Genomic DNA, 16,882 nt, shown 5'->3' with positions numbered 1-16,882 from the left:
CCAGCTCCTAGTTTCATTGAGGTGTTCTACTGGTCTTTTGGTTTCTATTTCATTGATTTCTGCTCTGATCTTTATTATTTCTCTTCTCCTTGCTGGGTTTAGGTTTATTTGCTGTTCTTTCTCCAGCTCCTTTAGGTATAGAGTTAGGTTGTGTATTTGAGACCTTTCTTGTTTCTTGAGAAAGGCTTGTATTGTTATATACTTTCCTCTTAGGACTGCCTTTGCTGCATCCCAAAGATTTTGAACAGTTGTGCTTTCGTTTTCATTTGTTTCCATGAATTTTTTTAAATTCTTTAATTTTCTGGTTGACCCATTCATTCTTTAGTAGGATGCTTTTAGCCTCCATGTATTTGAGTTCTTTCCGACTTTCCTCTTGTGATTGAGTTCTAGTTTCAAAGCAGGGAATGATCCCAATCTTTTGGTACCAATTGAGACTTGATTTGTGACCTAGGATGTGATCAATTCTGGAGAATGTTCCATGGGCACTAGAGAAGAATGTGTATTCTGTTTCTTTGGGATAGAATGTTCTGAATATATCTGTGAAGTTCATCTGGTCCAGTGTCATCTAAAGCCTTTATTTCCTTGTTGATCTTTTGCTTAGATGATCTGTCCATTTCAGTGAGGGGGGTGTCAAAGTCCCCTACTACTATTGTAGTGTTGTCAATGTGTTTCTTTGCTTTTGTTATTAATTGCCTTATATAATTGGCTGCTCCCATGTTAGGGGCATAGATATTTACAATTGTTAGATCTTCTTGTGGGAAAGACCCTTTAAGTATGATATAATGTCCTTCCTCATCTCTTATTATAGTCTTTGGTTTAACATCTAATTTGTCTGATATAAGGATTGCCACCCCAGCTTTCTTTTGGTGTCCATTAGCATGGTAAATTGTTTTCCGTCCCCTCACTTTCAAGCTGGAGGTGTCTTTGGGTCTAAAATGAGTCTCTTGCAGGCAGCATATCGACTGGTCTTGTTTTTTTTAATCCAATCTGATACCCTGTGTCTTTTGATTGGGGCATTTAGCTCATTTACATTCAGGGTAACTATTGAAAGATATGAATTTAGTGCCATTGTATTGCCTGTAAGGTGACTGTTATTGTGTATTGTGTGTGTTCCTTTCTGGTCTATGTTGCTTTTAGGCCCTCTCTTTGCTTAGAGGAACCCTTTCAATATTTCTTGTACGGCTGGCTTTGTGTTTGCAAATTCCTTTAGTTTTTGTTTGTCCTGGAAGTTTTTTTATCTCTCCTTCTATTTTTCAATGACAGCCCAGCTGGATATAGTATTCTTGGCTCCTTATTTTCCTCATTTAGTGCTCTGAATATATCCTGCTAGTCCTTTCTGGCCTGCCAGGTCTCTGTGGATAGGTCTGTTGCCAGTCTAATGTTTCTACCATTGTAGGTTACAAATCTCTTGTCCCGAGCTGCTTTCAGGATTTTCTCTTTGTCTCTGAGACTCGTAAGTTTTACTATTAGATGTCGGGGTGTTGACCTATTTTAATTGATTTTGAGGGGGTTCTCTGTGCCTCCTGGATTTAGATGCCTGTTTCCTTCCCCAAATTAGGGAAGTTCTCTGCTATAATTTGCTCCAATATACCTTCTGCCCCTCTCTCTCTTTCTTCTTCTTCTGGGATCCCAATTATTTTAATATTGTTTCGTCTTATGGTATCACTTATCTCTCAAATTCTGCCCTCGTGATCCAGTAGTTGTTTATCGCTCTTTTTCTCAGCTTCTTTATTTTCCATCATTTGGTCTTCTATATCACTGATTCTCTCTTCTGCCTCATTTATCCTAGCAGTTAGAGCCTCCATTTTTTATTGCACCTCATTAATAGCCTTTTCTATTTTGACTTGGTTAGATTTTAGTTCTTTTATTTTTCCAGAAAGGGTTTCTCTAATACCTTCCATGCTTTTTTCAAGCCCAGGTAGTATCTTTAAAATCGTCATTCTGAACTCTATTTCCAACATCTTACTAATGTCCGTATTGATTAGGTCCCTGGCAGTCAGTACTGCCTCTTGTTCTTTTTTTTTTTTTGAGGTGATTTTTTTCCATCTTGTCATTTTGTCCAGAGGAGAACAGATGAATGAGAGAACAAAATGCTAACAGGGTAACAACAACCCCAGAAAAATATAAACTAAACAAATCAGAAAAGACCTGAAACCAGAGGAAAGAAAGGGAAAGAATGAAAAGAAAAAAAAAAAGAATTAAAAAAAAAAAGCATATGATCAAATATGATCTGGCTGGTGCATAGATCAGTGCCACACACTAGATTCTGGGCGTATTTTGGTCTGTTAGAAGAAATGGCCTCCCAAAATTTTAAAGAATGAAAAGCTTATATATGTACAAAAATAAGGGTAAATACGATGAAGGGATGGAATGTGACTGTAAACATGAAAATTATAAAAGATTTTATAAAAGGAATTGATAAGGTAAGAAGTTGGTTGAAAAAAGAAAGAAGAGAAATTTAAAAAAAGGGGGGAGAATGTGATCAGGCAGGAAACTAAAACAAAGCCATACACTATAGAGATTTAGGGTATATTTTGGTCTGTTAGAAGAAGCTGTAGCCCAAAATTTTAAAGAGAGAACAACATATATATATATATATATATATATATATATATATATATATATATATACCAAAAATAAGGTTAACTACTATGAAGGGATAGAATAGGACTCTAAAAATGAAAAATAAAAAAAGATTTTTAAAAAAGGGATTGATAAGATGTTGGTTGAAAAAGGGAAAAAGAAAAATTCAAAAAAATAGAAAAAGAAAAAAGAAAATTAAAAAAAATTAACTTTGAAAGACTAAAGAATCAGGGGGAAAAAAGTCATGAATTCTTTGTGCTGCATTCCCCTAGTGCTGGAGTTCTGGACGTAAGACTTATTTTTAACAAAATTCTGCAACATCAAGTCAAAGTCACTTCTACATTGACATCATGGTAATCTCTGCACTTTTAAGAATTTTAAGACACTCCTCCTTTTCCTCAGCACCTTTCTTAATTTCCTTTAACAAACTGCCTTTCAGACTAATAGGTTTTGTTTTCTGCATTTCTTAAGTAATACTAAAAATTCATTCTTTCAGTAGGTATTTAGAAATGAACAAAAGTAGATTTTGAAATATGTCTAATATATTTTATACCAGTTTTGAACCAGAATGATACAAGTATTGAATTTTTTTTTGCAGGTCTTAGATTTTCATTCTGATGGAAAATTTAAAAGAGGACTTCTAAAATCATTCCAGATACTAAAAAAACCCCACTCTAATCTTACAGTAAATTATCTGAAGTAGAAAATTCAGCTTTCTATGTATACAAATATAGAAAATACTATAAAATGCTCTTAAAGATATTAGTTATGCTTATTCTTACACCTATTTCACACTATGAATATGTGTTAAATATTGTTAGCACAAAACTATAAATTTGTATTAGTTGCATAATATTAATAACACTGTACAAGAATGACTTGTCTTTATCTTAATTTTTGAGGATTAGAGATGTGGTTAAGAGGAATAAACATTTACATGAGGTCATAAATGAAGTACCATGATTCAGCTCTTATTTTCCTTCTTTATAAATAAAAGGACAAGAATGTATGTGTTTTATATGGGTATGAGTTTTATTGTAACTCCGTAGCTTAAACCTCAGAAAAGAAATTCTGGGCTTGTAAATTTAAGACCTTAACCGAGATAATAGTTAGAAACCTGGTTTAGATAAACCTCATTTCGTCCTTCAGCTTTATGAGCCAAACCAGTAAACTCCAGTTTTTGGTTCCTTGGCAGCAGAGCTATTGTTAATTAGGGTGAGGGGTCCCCGTGAAATATACCTGGAGAGAGGTACTCCAGGCACTTAGGCATGTGTCTGCCTTCACTCATAGTTTGCACAATTACATAAAATAAATGTTATGAAATTTATTCTGTGTAAGACCGAAAAAAAGGAACCAAAAGTTAGAATCCTTGAGTGATTGAATGGAGCAGCAGAAATGCTCTAGGTATAGCCAAAATTTGAGCCTAATCACATAACAGTCAGACCTTATCTTTATTGGCATAACACAGGAGAAGCTTAAAATTTGATCGATAACGGTAAGCCTATGAGCAATGTCTCAAATCACACCCCTAGCTCTTACTGCTCTTTGCTCTCCACACAAGTTAGCATTTTTCTTCAAAAGTATTATTATTTTCTGACCAAAATTATCTAAGTAACTGCCTTAACTTTGCTTTGCTAAGAAGAACTTCACCAATTAATATTTATTAGGGACTTAATGTATGTCCTGATTTTTCTTCATGCTTCCTAAATTTAGAGCTTTGAGGGCAATAACCTAGAAAATGACATCATCACTAATCATATGATCATTTTAAACCAGTATGTGGTTTTAGTTACCAAAAAAATCATTCCCTACATTTCTAAATTTTAAGTGCTTTTTGAATAATGATCTGAGTTAAGGTATGCTTGACATTTGATTATGAAAAGAGACCATTTAAAAGTATAGATTTTACAGTGCCTTATAAAAATAAAAAAGTGACAATATAGTTGCTACGGGGAAATTGTGTAGTGGCTACAAGCCTATTTTTTAGATCACAAAATTTAATTTAATATAAGTATGCTGTTATCAAATTCATCAGTTACACCACCCAGCAACATACAGCTCAACAACAACCTTTCAGTATTTTGCACTGTCTATATATTCATTAACTTGTTAAACCAATCCTCAGCTGTCATGTTTGCTTGTTTTTATTATTAACCAAATACAGTCATGGGGCTCATTAAAAGAAAAAAAAATGAATTGATTTCCTAAGAAGATCACTGAACTTTTTAATGCCAACATGACAATTAAGGCAAAAAATAATTCATACACAATATTTATGCTCCAGAATGCAGGAAGGTCCTGGAAAAAGCTGACATGCACAACAAAAACATTTGTTACATTTTGTTATTATACACTTGTAAACATATCCTGTGAAATATGTAAAAAAAAGTCTTGTTTGAAAATAGCATTATCCCTGATTCTCATAAATTACTTATATCTGAAAATGAATGTAGTATGACAATGACAATTTCAAAGAAGTTTGTTCAAAACCGATGTCAACAACATTTTGTTCAGATAGCTTCTGAAGCACTGTTAGGAAAAACTAATTTTAATTCATTCTCAAAAAAGAAAAAATATTTGGGAAAAAAAAAAAAAAAGCAAGAGGCGCCTGGGTGGCTCAGTCAGTTAAGCATCAGACTCTTGATTTTGGCTCAGGTCATGATCTCAGGATTTTGAGATCAAGACCCACCTTGGGCTCTGTGCTGGGCATGGAGCCTGCTTAAGATTCTCTCTCTCCCTCTGCCCCTATCCCACCTCCCACCCCCACCCCCTGCTCACAGGTGCCCTAAATAAATAAGAAAAAAAGAAAAAATGTGTTAGCTTTGTACTTTTACCTTACTCAAAAACAGCTGAAGTTAAAAAAATAAAGTTTCCCCTGAGAAGACATTTGTAAAATGAGTTAAAAAAAAAATGAAAAACAACATAGAAAATGTCAAATACATTACTAGCCACAGGTATGCTGATGAAGCCTTACATATAATTTTGGTCTGTTTGGAAAAATACATTGCAAGAATTACTTAAAATCAGATCACAATCAGTTTATATATAGTATATGATTGCTTACATTTCCAGTGATTTCTGCAAACATTGTTTTCTTAAATTATTTGGACAAATGCTAGCAGGATTTGCATTAAAATTGATTTCTCTGCAACAGATGGATAAAATATTCTAGCACATACCACTTTCTTACAGTGGACTCAAGGATGAATTTCCTCTAATAATCCGCTTAGCATTAAGAAAGAATAAAAAAAGCTCACAAACTCACTTTAATTTAAATTTGCATTCAGGAAGTTCTTGTCTGATATAATTCAGCTGATAAATATGAACCTATGTGTTTATCAAATCCCTAAGAAGATTATCTAAATCAACTCCATGTAATTACCATTCACCATCTGTTCCACCAGGGCCTGAGCTGATCTGCTGGCATCTTGCAGTTTTCTGAACTTCTCGGCTTTTTCTCGCTCTATGGCCTGCAGCATGACAGCAAAGGTGAGTATTTCAATACAAAGATTGTGAAGCTACACAGTAATTATAACTTCTACTTGCCCTTTCAAGACTTAAGATATTTCACTCTGTCAGCTTATTGTGTGAATCTAAAGATTTTTTTTCTCAAGTTTCTTGGCACCAGAAGCATCCAAATGACAATGAAAGCACAAGCCATTTTCATATTGAATTGCTACTACTTTTAATAAGATTTCTACTCTTAACTTTTTTTTTTTTACACAATAGTTTCTGATGCACTGTAATATAAGGCTGCAAAAAAAACACAAAAAAACAAAAGCAAATAATAAGAAACAATGAAAGTATAAAGTGACAGAGAGAGATAATTAAAACTTAAATTTGTCTTTTAAATACACACCACTGAAATTACTCCTAATAACTTAAGTACGTATTCTGTATTAAAAATCAAATAGAAAATCTTGTAAGTATATGAAGAGGGAAAAGCACATTAGAATGAATAATTTAGCAAAAAAACCCATATTTACCTAAATACAAGACTACAGGTTAATTTTTCTCTCTAAAACTTTTAAAGTACCCCCATTTCAAGGAAAAATAGATTCAGTTTCAAAAAGCTTTCTAAATTCTTTTGTTCATTTCTCCTAACTTAAACATAACTTTTGAACAACAAAACCACAATGATTTGAATTAACAAAATCTAGCATTTAATACTGTTGGGTTTAGTTAATAATGTCTCTACAGATATATATTACATATACATAAGATATATATTATATATATTAAACTATGATACAACTGAACTGTATTATAATCATTAGCTTTGTACTTTTACAAAAAAATATGTGGCTATAACATTATGCTATATGTCCTAAAACATAACTACCTGCAGAAAAAGCAAGCTTTAAAGCATTTAACACATAGTTGGAGCAATACTCCTGTGACCCAAAAATAGCATCATACAAAGATTTCACTTGAGTTTGTGACAGGAGGTTATTCCATATCCAACTTTTTTTAAAATTTTAATTCGATCTATAGGTCTCTAAACAAACGTTACAGGGTATAATATCGGAGTATAGGTAGGAGGCCTGTAATCAACATGTGCACACTCTGCAGAGCATTGTTCAATAGAACTTTCTGCAAGCATGAAAATATTATAGATCTGTGCTGTCCAATACAGTAGCCATTAGCCACATGTGGGTACTGAGTACTTGAAAGGTAGCAAGTGTGACTAAGGAAACTAATTTTTCATCTAATATAATTAAATTTAAATTTAAAAAGCTACCATGTGTCAAGTGCCAATTGTAATTCTACAGCGCAGATCTAGTGCCTTCCCTTTTGAAAGCCAATAAAGACAGACAGAAAGACAGACATGTAGACTAAATACAGATGAAGATACTATGGCAACATCAGAAATACATTCAGAGAAATAAGTAATCATCTTATTGCTAAACTAGACTATTTCCCAAGCACACCAAATGATAGGAATGCTCACACTATAATCCATACATTCTAAAATATTTAAAATGATTCTCCAATTTAAAGAAATAACCACAATTAAAAAGAAGCCTTTTAAAATGGATTTAAGACAGAGTTTCATGAACTGGGATTATTGGATTCAGGGTCAAGAATGCAAAGTGCTGGAGGAAAAAGATGGTGGAGGAGTAGGGGACCCTATTTCAACTGGTCCCCGGAATTGAGCTGGATATCTACCAGACCACTCTGAGCACCCACGAAACCAGCCTGAGATGTAAGAAGATCTGGATCTCTAGAAGCAGAATATCACAGGCAGTTGATTTCCAGGTGAGCCCTGATTCTGTGGGCAGATATCAGAGGATAAACGGCAGCGGGAGGGAGCCTGGCCATGGGGATGCTACACCGCCGGTGAGTGACAGCCTCCCTTGCTGGGGACGGGGCACAGACTCGCAGACCGGTAGCGGGTGGGAAAGGACTTTAGGGCAGCCCCCGGGGCGGAAACCCAGGGGTCGTGACTGCGAACTAGGCGCAGCTGGCGGTTTTAGAAACACAAAGGGCAGAAATGTGCCCCAACCTGGAGGCAGGACTGGGGGTGCTGTGGAGGGCTGCACAACCCAGGACGCTGCAGTTTATAGCAGCACGGACAGAAACGGAGACAGTGTGGCCTGGAGAGCTCACTGAAGAACAGACTGGGATCTCTCTGCTCTGAGGCAGAAGGTTGGAAACAGTCTCTTCTGCTCTCTCAGAAGAGACGCGGAAAGCCACCAGGGAAAGCCACCAGAGAAAAAAAGCCCCCCAAAACTAGTTCCCACTGAGTCCACTCCTCACCACAGGGGGGCAGGGCAACTCTGCCCAAACAGGGTTGCCTGAGTAACAGCATGGCAGGCCCCTCCCTCAGAAGACAGGCTGGGAAAACAAGAGGCCAGCAACCCTAAGGTCCCGAGAAAACAGGTGCATCTTGCTTGGGTTCTGGTCAATAATTTGGATGCTACCCATTCCCTCAACCACTCATCAACAGAATGACTAGGAGGAGGAACCCCCAAAATAGGAAAGACTCAGAGATTAGGACTTATGCCGCAGATTTACAAATGGATGCAGATATAACCAAGATGTCCGAGATGGAATTCGGGCTAGCAATTGTGAAGACAATGGCTAGAATGGAGAAATCAATTAATGGCAACATAGAGTCTCTAAGGGCAGAAATGAAAGGGGAATTGGCAGAACTTAAAAATGCTATCAATGAGATCCAATCTAATCTAGATAATCTAACAGCTAGGGTAAGCGAGGCAGAAAAATGAATCACAATTGACCTGGAAGACAATTTAATAGATAAAAAGGGAAAAGAGGAGGCCAGGGAAAAACACCTCAGAATCCATGAAAATAGAATCAGAGAAATAAGTGACACCATGAAGCATTCCAATGTCAGATTTATTGGAATCCGGAGGGAGTGGAGAGAGAGAGAGGACTAGAAGATATATTTGAGCAAATTGTAGCTGAGAACTTCCCTAATCTGGGGAATGAAACAAACATTCGTGTCCTAGAGGCAGAGAGGACCCCTCCCAAGATCAAGGAAAACAGGCCAACGCCCCCGCATGTAATAGCAAAACCCGCAAATCTTAGAACCAAGGAAACCATCTTAAGGGCAGTTAGGGGGAAGAGAGTCCTTACGTACAGAGGGAGGAACATCAGAATAACGTCAGACCTATCCACAGAGACCTGGCAAGCCAGAAAGGCCTGGCAAGACCTATTCAGGGTACTAAATGAGAAGAACATGCAGCCAAGAATACTTTATCTGGCAAGGCTGTCATTTAGAATGGATGGAGAGATGCAGAGCTTCCAGACCAGCAGAAACTGAAAGAATATGTGACCACTAAGCCAGCCCTGCAGGAAATATTAAGGGGGGGTTCTATAAAAGGAGAAAGACCCCAAGAGTGATCTACAACAGAAATTTACAGGGACAATCTATAAAAACAACGTCTTCACAGGCAACATGATGACAATTAATTCATATCTTTCAATAATCACTCTCAACGTGAATGGCCTAAATGCTCCCATAAAACAGCACAGCGTTGCAGATTGGATAAAAAGGCAGGACCCATTCATATGCTGTCTACAAGAGACTTATTTTGAACCTAAAGATACATCCAGACTGAAAGTGAAGGGATGGAGATCAATTTTCATGCCAGCGGACCTCAAAAGAAAGCTGGGGTAGCAATTCTTATATCAGACAAATTAGATTTTAAACTAAAGTCTGTAATTAGAGACACAGTAGGACACTATATCATTCTTAAAGGGTCTATCCAACAAGAAGATCTAACAATTATAAATATCTATGCCTCCAACATGGGAGCAGCCATCTACATAAGCCAACTGTTAACCAAAATAGTCATATTGATAACAATATGTTAATTGTAGGAGGCCCCAATACTCCACTCTCAGCAATAGACAGATCATTTAAGCAGAAAATCAACAAGGAAACAAGAGCTTTGAATGATACATTGGACCAGATGGACCTCATAGATATTTACAGAACATTCCACCCTAAAACAACAGAATACTCATTCTTCTTGAGCGCACATGGAACTTTCTCCAGAATAGACCACATACTGGGTCACAAATCAGGTCTCAACCAATATGAAAAGACTGAGATTATTCCCTGCATATTCTCAGACCACAATGCTCTAAAACTGGAACTCAATCACAAGAAAACATTTGGAAGAAATTCAAACACTTGGAAGCTAAAGACCACTCTGCTCAAGAATGTTTGGGTCAACCAAGAAATCAAAGAAGACCTTAAACAACTCATGGAAATCAATGAGAACGAAAACACATCAGTCCAAAACCTATGGGATACTGCAAAGGTGGTCCTAAGGGGGAAATACATAGCCATCCAAGCCTCACTCAAAAAAATAGAAAAATCCCAAATTCAGCAACTAACTCTACACCTTAAAGAACTAGAGAAAAAGCAACAAATGATGCCTAAGCCATGCATTAGAAGAGAAATAATTAAGATTAGAGCAGAAATCAATGAATTAGAAACCAGAAACACAGTAGATCAGATCAATGAAACTAGAAGTTGATTCTTTGAAAGAATCAATAAGATTGAAAACCACTGGCCAGACTGATCCAAAAGAAAAGAGAAAGGACCCAAATTAATAAAATTATGAATGAAAGGGGAGAGATCACGACTAACACCAAGGAAATAGAAACAATTATTAGAAATTATTAACAACTATATGCCAATAAACTGAGCAATCTGGATGAAATGGAGGCCTTCCTGGAAACCTATAAGCTGCCAAGGCTGAAACAAGAAGAAACTGACAACCTGAATAGGCCAATAACCAGTAACGAGAATGAAGCAGTGATCAAAAACCTCCCAAAAAACAAGAGTCCAGGGCCAGATGGATTCCCTGGGGAACTCTACCAAACATTCAAAGAAGAAATAATACCTATTCTACTGAAGCTGTTTCAAAAAATAGAAACAGAAGGAAAACTTCCAAACTCATTTTATGAGGCCAGCATTACCTTAATCCCCAAACCAGGCAAAGACCCCATCAAAAAGGAGAATTTCAGACCGATATCCCTAATGAATATGGATTCCAAAATCCTCAACAAAATCCTAGCTAATAGGATCCAACAATACATTAAAAGGATCATCCACCACGACCAAGTGGGATTTATCCCTGGGATGCAAGGGTCGTTCAACATTCGCAAATCAATCAATGTGATAGAACACATTAATACGAGGAGAGAGAAGAACCATATGGTCCTCTCAATTGATGCAGAAAAAGCATGTGACAAAATACAACATCCTTTCCTGATTAAAACTCTTCAGAGTATAGGGATAGAGGGAACATTCCTCAAGTTCATAAAGTCCATCTATGAAAAACCCACAGTGAATATCATCCTCAATAGGGAAAAGCTGAGAGCCTTTCCCTTAAGATTAGGAACACGTCAAGGATGCCCACTCTTGTCACTATTGTTCAACATAGTACTAGAAGTCCTAGCAACAGCAATCAGACAACAAAAAGAAATAGAAGGTATTCAAATTGGCAAAGAAGAAGTCAAACTCTCTCTTTTCGCAGACGACATGATACTTTATGTGGAAAACCCAAAAGACTCCACCCCCAAATTACTAGAACTCATCCAGCAATTCAGTAATGTGGCAAGATACAAAATCAATGCACAGAAATCAGTTGCTTTCTTATACGCTAACAACGCAGCTGTAGAAAGAGTAATTAGAGAAACGATTCATTTACAATAGCACCAAAAACCGTAAGATACCTCAGAATAAACTTAATCAAAGAGGTAAAGGATCTATACCCTAGGAACTACAAAACACTCATGAAAGAAATTGAAAAAGACACAAAAAGATGGAAAAATATTCCTTGCTCATGGACCGGAAGAATAAACATTGTTAAAATGTCTATGCTACCCAGAGCAATCTATCCCTTCAATGCCATCCCGATCAAAATTCCAATGACATTTTTCAAAGTGCTGGAACAAACAATCCTAAAATTTGTATGGAATCAGAAAAGACCCCGAATCACCAAGGAAATGTTGAAAAAGAAAAACAAAGCCGGGGGCATCACGTTGCCCGATTTCAAGCTATATTACAAAGCTGTGATCACCAAGACAGCATGGTACTGGCACAAAAACAGACATACAGACCAATGGAACAGAATAGAGAACCCAGATATGGACCCTCAACTCTGTGGTCAAATAATCTTTGACAAAGCAGGAAAAAACATGCAATGGGAAAAAGACAGTCTCTTCAATAAATGGTGCTGGGAAAACTGGACAGCCACATGCAGAAGAATGAAACTCGACCATTCTCTAACACCATTCACAAAGATAAACTCAAAATGGATGAAAGACCTCAATGTGAGACAGGAATCCATCCAAATCCTAGAGGAGAACATAGGCAGTAACCTCTTTGACATTGCCCACAGCAACTTCTTTCAAGATACATCTCCAAAGGCTAGTGAAACAAAAGCAACAATGAACTTTTGGGACTTCACCAAGATAAAAAGCTTCTGCACAGCAATGGAAACAGTCAACAAAACCAAGAGGTAACCCACAGAATGGGAGAAGCTATTTGCAAATGACACTACAGATAAAGGGCTGGTATCCAAGATCTATAAAGAACTTCTCAAACTCAACACCCAAAAAACAAATAATCAAGTCAAAAAATGGGCAGAAGAGATGAACAGACACTTCTCTGAAGAAGACATATAAATGGCTAACAGACACATGAAAAAATGTTCATCATCATTAGCCATCAGGGAAATTCAAATCAAAACCACATTGAGATACCACCTTACACCAGTTAGAATGGCAAAAATGGACAGGGAAAGAAACAACAAATGTTGGAGAGGTTGTGGAGAAAGGGGAACCCTTTTACACTGTTGGTGGGAATGCAAGTTGGTACAGTCACTTTGGAAAACAGTGTGGCGGTGACTCAGAAAATTAAAAATAGAGCTACCCTATGATCCAGCAATTGCACTCCTGGGTATTTACCCCAAGACACAGATGTAGTGAAAAGAAGGGCCAAATGCATCCCAATGTTCATAGCAGCAATGTCCGCAATAGCCAAATTGTGGAAAGAGCCGAGATGCCCTTCAACAGATGAATGGATAAAGAAGATGTGGTCCATATATACAACGGAATATTGCTCAGCCATCAGAAAGGATGAATACCCAACTTTTACATCAACATGGATGGGACTGGAGGAGATTATGCTAAGTGAAATAAGTCAAGCAGAGAAAGTCAATTATCATATGGTTTCACTTATTTGTGGAACATAAGGAATAGCATGGAAGACATTAGGAGAAGGAAGGGAAAAATGAAGGGGGGTGGAATCAGAGGGAGAGATGAACCATGAGAGACTATGGACTCTGAGAAACAAACAGGTTTTTAGAGGGGAGGGGGGAGGGGGGGTTGGTTAGCCCAGTGATGGGTATTAAGGAGGGCACGTACTGCATGGAGCACTGGGTGTTATATGAAAACAATGGATTGTGGATCACCACATCAAAAACAAATGATGTATTGTATGGTGACAAACGTAACATAATAAAATTTTAAAAATTTAAAAAAAAGAATGCAAAATGCTAAAAAAAACCCACAAAAACCTGTAGACAATAGAATATATCCTATTAAGAAAAAAACTGCAATGTATAAAATACTAATTAAAATTTAGCAAAATAAATGAAAATGATATAAAATGATAGAGTATAAATACTTAAAAATACTCAAAACTATCTTGAAAATATATATTTTATGTTATGCTGTCAAGGGCAGCAAATGAAAATTCAGGTTCATCTCATCAGTAGGGAAACTCTAAAAGTGATAGACACATTTTAATATCTTGGATCCTACTTGAAAATTTCAAAGCACAGAGATTGTAGTGTTTGGGGATTATATGCTCCCAGGATTCCATACTAATTAGCAGGTGAAACTTCTGGGTTACCTTGAAAGTCATTTTCACAAAGGCATTATAAAATTGTTGACACAAGTATTTGCACAACCCTGGAAGATTCTAACTTTCTAGTAGAATTGAAAAGTCCATGAAAATAAAGTAGTCACATCTTGTTAAAGGTAAGAATCTAGAAGAAGTTCCAAAATTTACATTTTCTCAACTCTCAGTTTTTGTCTTCTAAATTCTCTGTTCCTGTAAGGCGGCTTATTGGCATATGTTTTCCAATATTTTACATTTATTCTCCATTAAAAGGTAAATGTTATTTCTAAAGGACTCTGAGTACTTTAGAAGAGAAAAAATAAGCACATTCTAAGTAAATATGTAACATTCACAAGTACCAAGAGCTATACCAGGATGTGGGGTATTCCACATTTGAACTACAGCAGCCAAAGGGGGAGTGGGGGGCGGGATGGAGAGAGAGAGAAAGAGACAAGTAAAAAATACATGCACTACAACAGAACAAGAATGGTAACAACAAACAGGCATTCTCCAAGTTAAACAGTGTTAGAGTTACCCTTTCCTATCAGAGGGGTTTCTATTTTAACTACATGGAGTTTTTGCTTTTGTTTATATATGAAATTATATATATAAAGAGTAGAATCAGAACATACTATTGTCTTTATAAATGATGAAAAGTTATCATTGGCTTTCTAAATGCCATGATCATAATCTTTTTATTCTGTGTCTAATAGAATAATCAATTAGTATTCTTCACAGAGGGGAAAATGTCTAATTGATAATTTCAGTGGTAACTAGTTTAAATATCTAGTTTGATTAAATCACATTATTCTAGTTATTCTAATATACATATAATAGCAATAACCACAAGAAAACAATAATGTATGAAGTAGGTACTATTACTCTCACAATTTGGCAGAGGAGCAGAGTGAGGCACACAGAGGTGTATTAAGTATTTGAAAACACTGGCGTAACCATGATAAAAATGGAATTCCTTATACTGTGTACCAAGTTACAAATATGTATTTCACAATTCGGTGGGATAGAAGGAATCAGCAGTATTTTATCCTCTTTTATACAAGAGAAAACTGAGCATCAGCAAGATTAACTCATATATACAAGATGGTGGAAGTGGAAAGTTTTAGATCCAATATTAGAACCCCAATAACCTATTTACAAGTTCAGATCTCTTTCAAACACACTCTGCTGCTCTAAGGGCATTTCAATGGAAATTAATCAACAGCTTTGAACATATCGGACTACAACTCACAGCCAAGGCAACCTGATACTTTGGATGTAGTCAAAGATGATATTCAAAATATTTAACCAGAAATGCAGCATGGGCACCAAGCTATCAGAAGGAATGCTTGGTTACTCAGAATGCACACTGACAGTCTATAAGCGGACTTTCAACTCTGTGTATGGCTCAGTTACTATACCCCCTTGCCAGATGACTATTATACAGAAACTGAGTAACTGGTGTATAAATACAGAGACAGCCCTGAGAGAGAAGCATTTAATGGCCACCACATATCAGTGTTTAGAGGATATCTACGTTCTGTTAAGTAACATCGATTTAAAGAGGAATATTGGAAAATAGAGATATTGGCACAAATGTGCTTTGAGGAGTATGAACAAGACAGTAAAGAGTCCAGAAACATTTCATTTCAGACACAGCTATAGATGGTTGATTAAAAAAATGAGAAAATTTAGGGTAGCCAGAAGACAGTCAAGAAGGTAATGAAAAGTTTTGGAGTCATTCTGTTCTCAGATGGTCTGAATTCTGTCTCCACTGCTTACCAGCTGTTTGGCATTTGAAAAGTGATTCAACCTTTCTGAGCATCAATACTTTCTATGTAAAGTAACAGTAAAGATACCTACCCTTCAGGGATTCTGAGAAGATGAAAGGGGGCTCTGCAAATAACTTATTTCCCAAATTGGGACAATTCTTACATAGTAAAATGGAAATCCAGAAATAACTAAGCTGTAACAAATGGAATGACATAAACTGAGAATGTTCCAAAGTGCCACATGTGGGCATCCGAATGAATGGTGATTTCAATAATCTTAAAAAAAAAAAAAAGGTTAGGGAAAAATCTTGGCCTAAGAGTAGATTAGAGTACCTGCTCACAAAAATGAATGTCAAGTGTCCAGATATCCACATATACAAGTGTTAAAGAAATTTACTAAATAAACATCCCCCAAACTCCTCTTTTTTTCTTGGACCTGGACACCTATGCATTCACTTTCGAATAAAATATATGAACTTCTGTCTTAAAATAGGTTAGATTAGTAGTTCCTATTGCTTCTACCTTTTCTCATTTTCTTAGAAAAAAAAATGTATGTCAACTGCATCGAAAAAGTAAAATGTAAATCACATGACCACCAAAAACAAAGTCTGGAGAGAACCATGCTTCTGGCAAAGGGAGGGAATATCCCTGACTTTAAAGGGATATGTGCCACCAGGAGAAACATTGGCCCTCCACGAGTCTATACTGCAAAGTAAAAACTAGCCCATGAAAGAAAGAAAAGAGAAAGAGAAAAACCTGATCCTCACACCTATTCCCTTATTCAGTTCCATCAAAACTGTTGCTTTTAATGACACCATTAGCCTACTGTGCTACTCCATTCAATGGCTGATCGTCAGTTCTCAACTTACTTATCATCATAATTTGATTCAGAGGACACTTCTTCCAATTATTTCTTAAATGGGTTTCCTTGATGACAAGTACACAGTCTTCCTCCTACCTCAAGGACTCCCTTTACTCAATTCCCTGTGCTGGTTCCTCCACATCTCCCTGTATATATGTAGAGAACTACATCTAGATCTTCATTTTTCAGGCCAAAAACTTAGAATCCTTCTTGACTGTTCTTTTTCTTTCAAACCCCAGAAACTCCTGTTGACTGTAACCTCAAAACACATCCAGAAAA

General features: G+C 36.5%; 1 protein-coding gene across 1 annotated transcript in view; it reads right to left on the bottom strand.

Annotated features, from left to right (window-relative positions):
* Positions 1 to 16,882, bottom strand: part of DMD (dystrophin) — a 2,077,064-nt gene that overhangs the window by 1,354,672 nt on the left and 705,510 nt on the right. Inside the window, exon 19 of the mRNA XM_021677947.1 lies at positions 5,966 to 6,053. Coding sequence (XP_021533622.1) covers positions 5,966 to 6,053 — 88 coding nt within the window. The remainder of the gene's footprint in view (positions 1 to 5,965; positions 6,054 to 16,882) is intronic.

Source organism: Neomonachus schauinslandi, chromosome X (genome assembly GCF_002201575.2).
Source record: "Neomonachus schauinslandi chromosome X, ASM220157v2, whole genome shotgun sequence".
NCBI lineage: Eukaryota > Metazoa > Chordata > Mammalia > Carnivora > Phocidae > Neomonachus > Neomonachus schauinslandi.
This window is presented reverse-complemented; position numbering and strand designations above follow the sequence as displayed.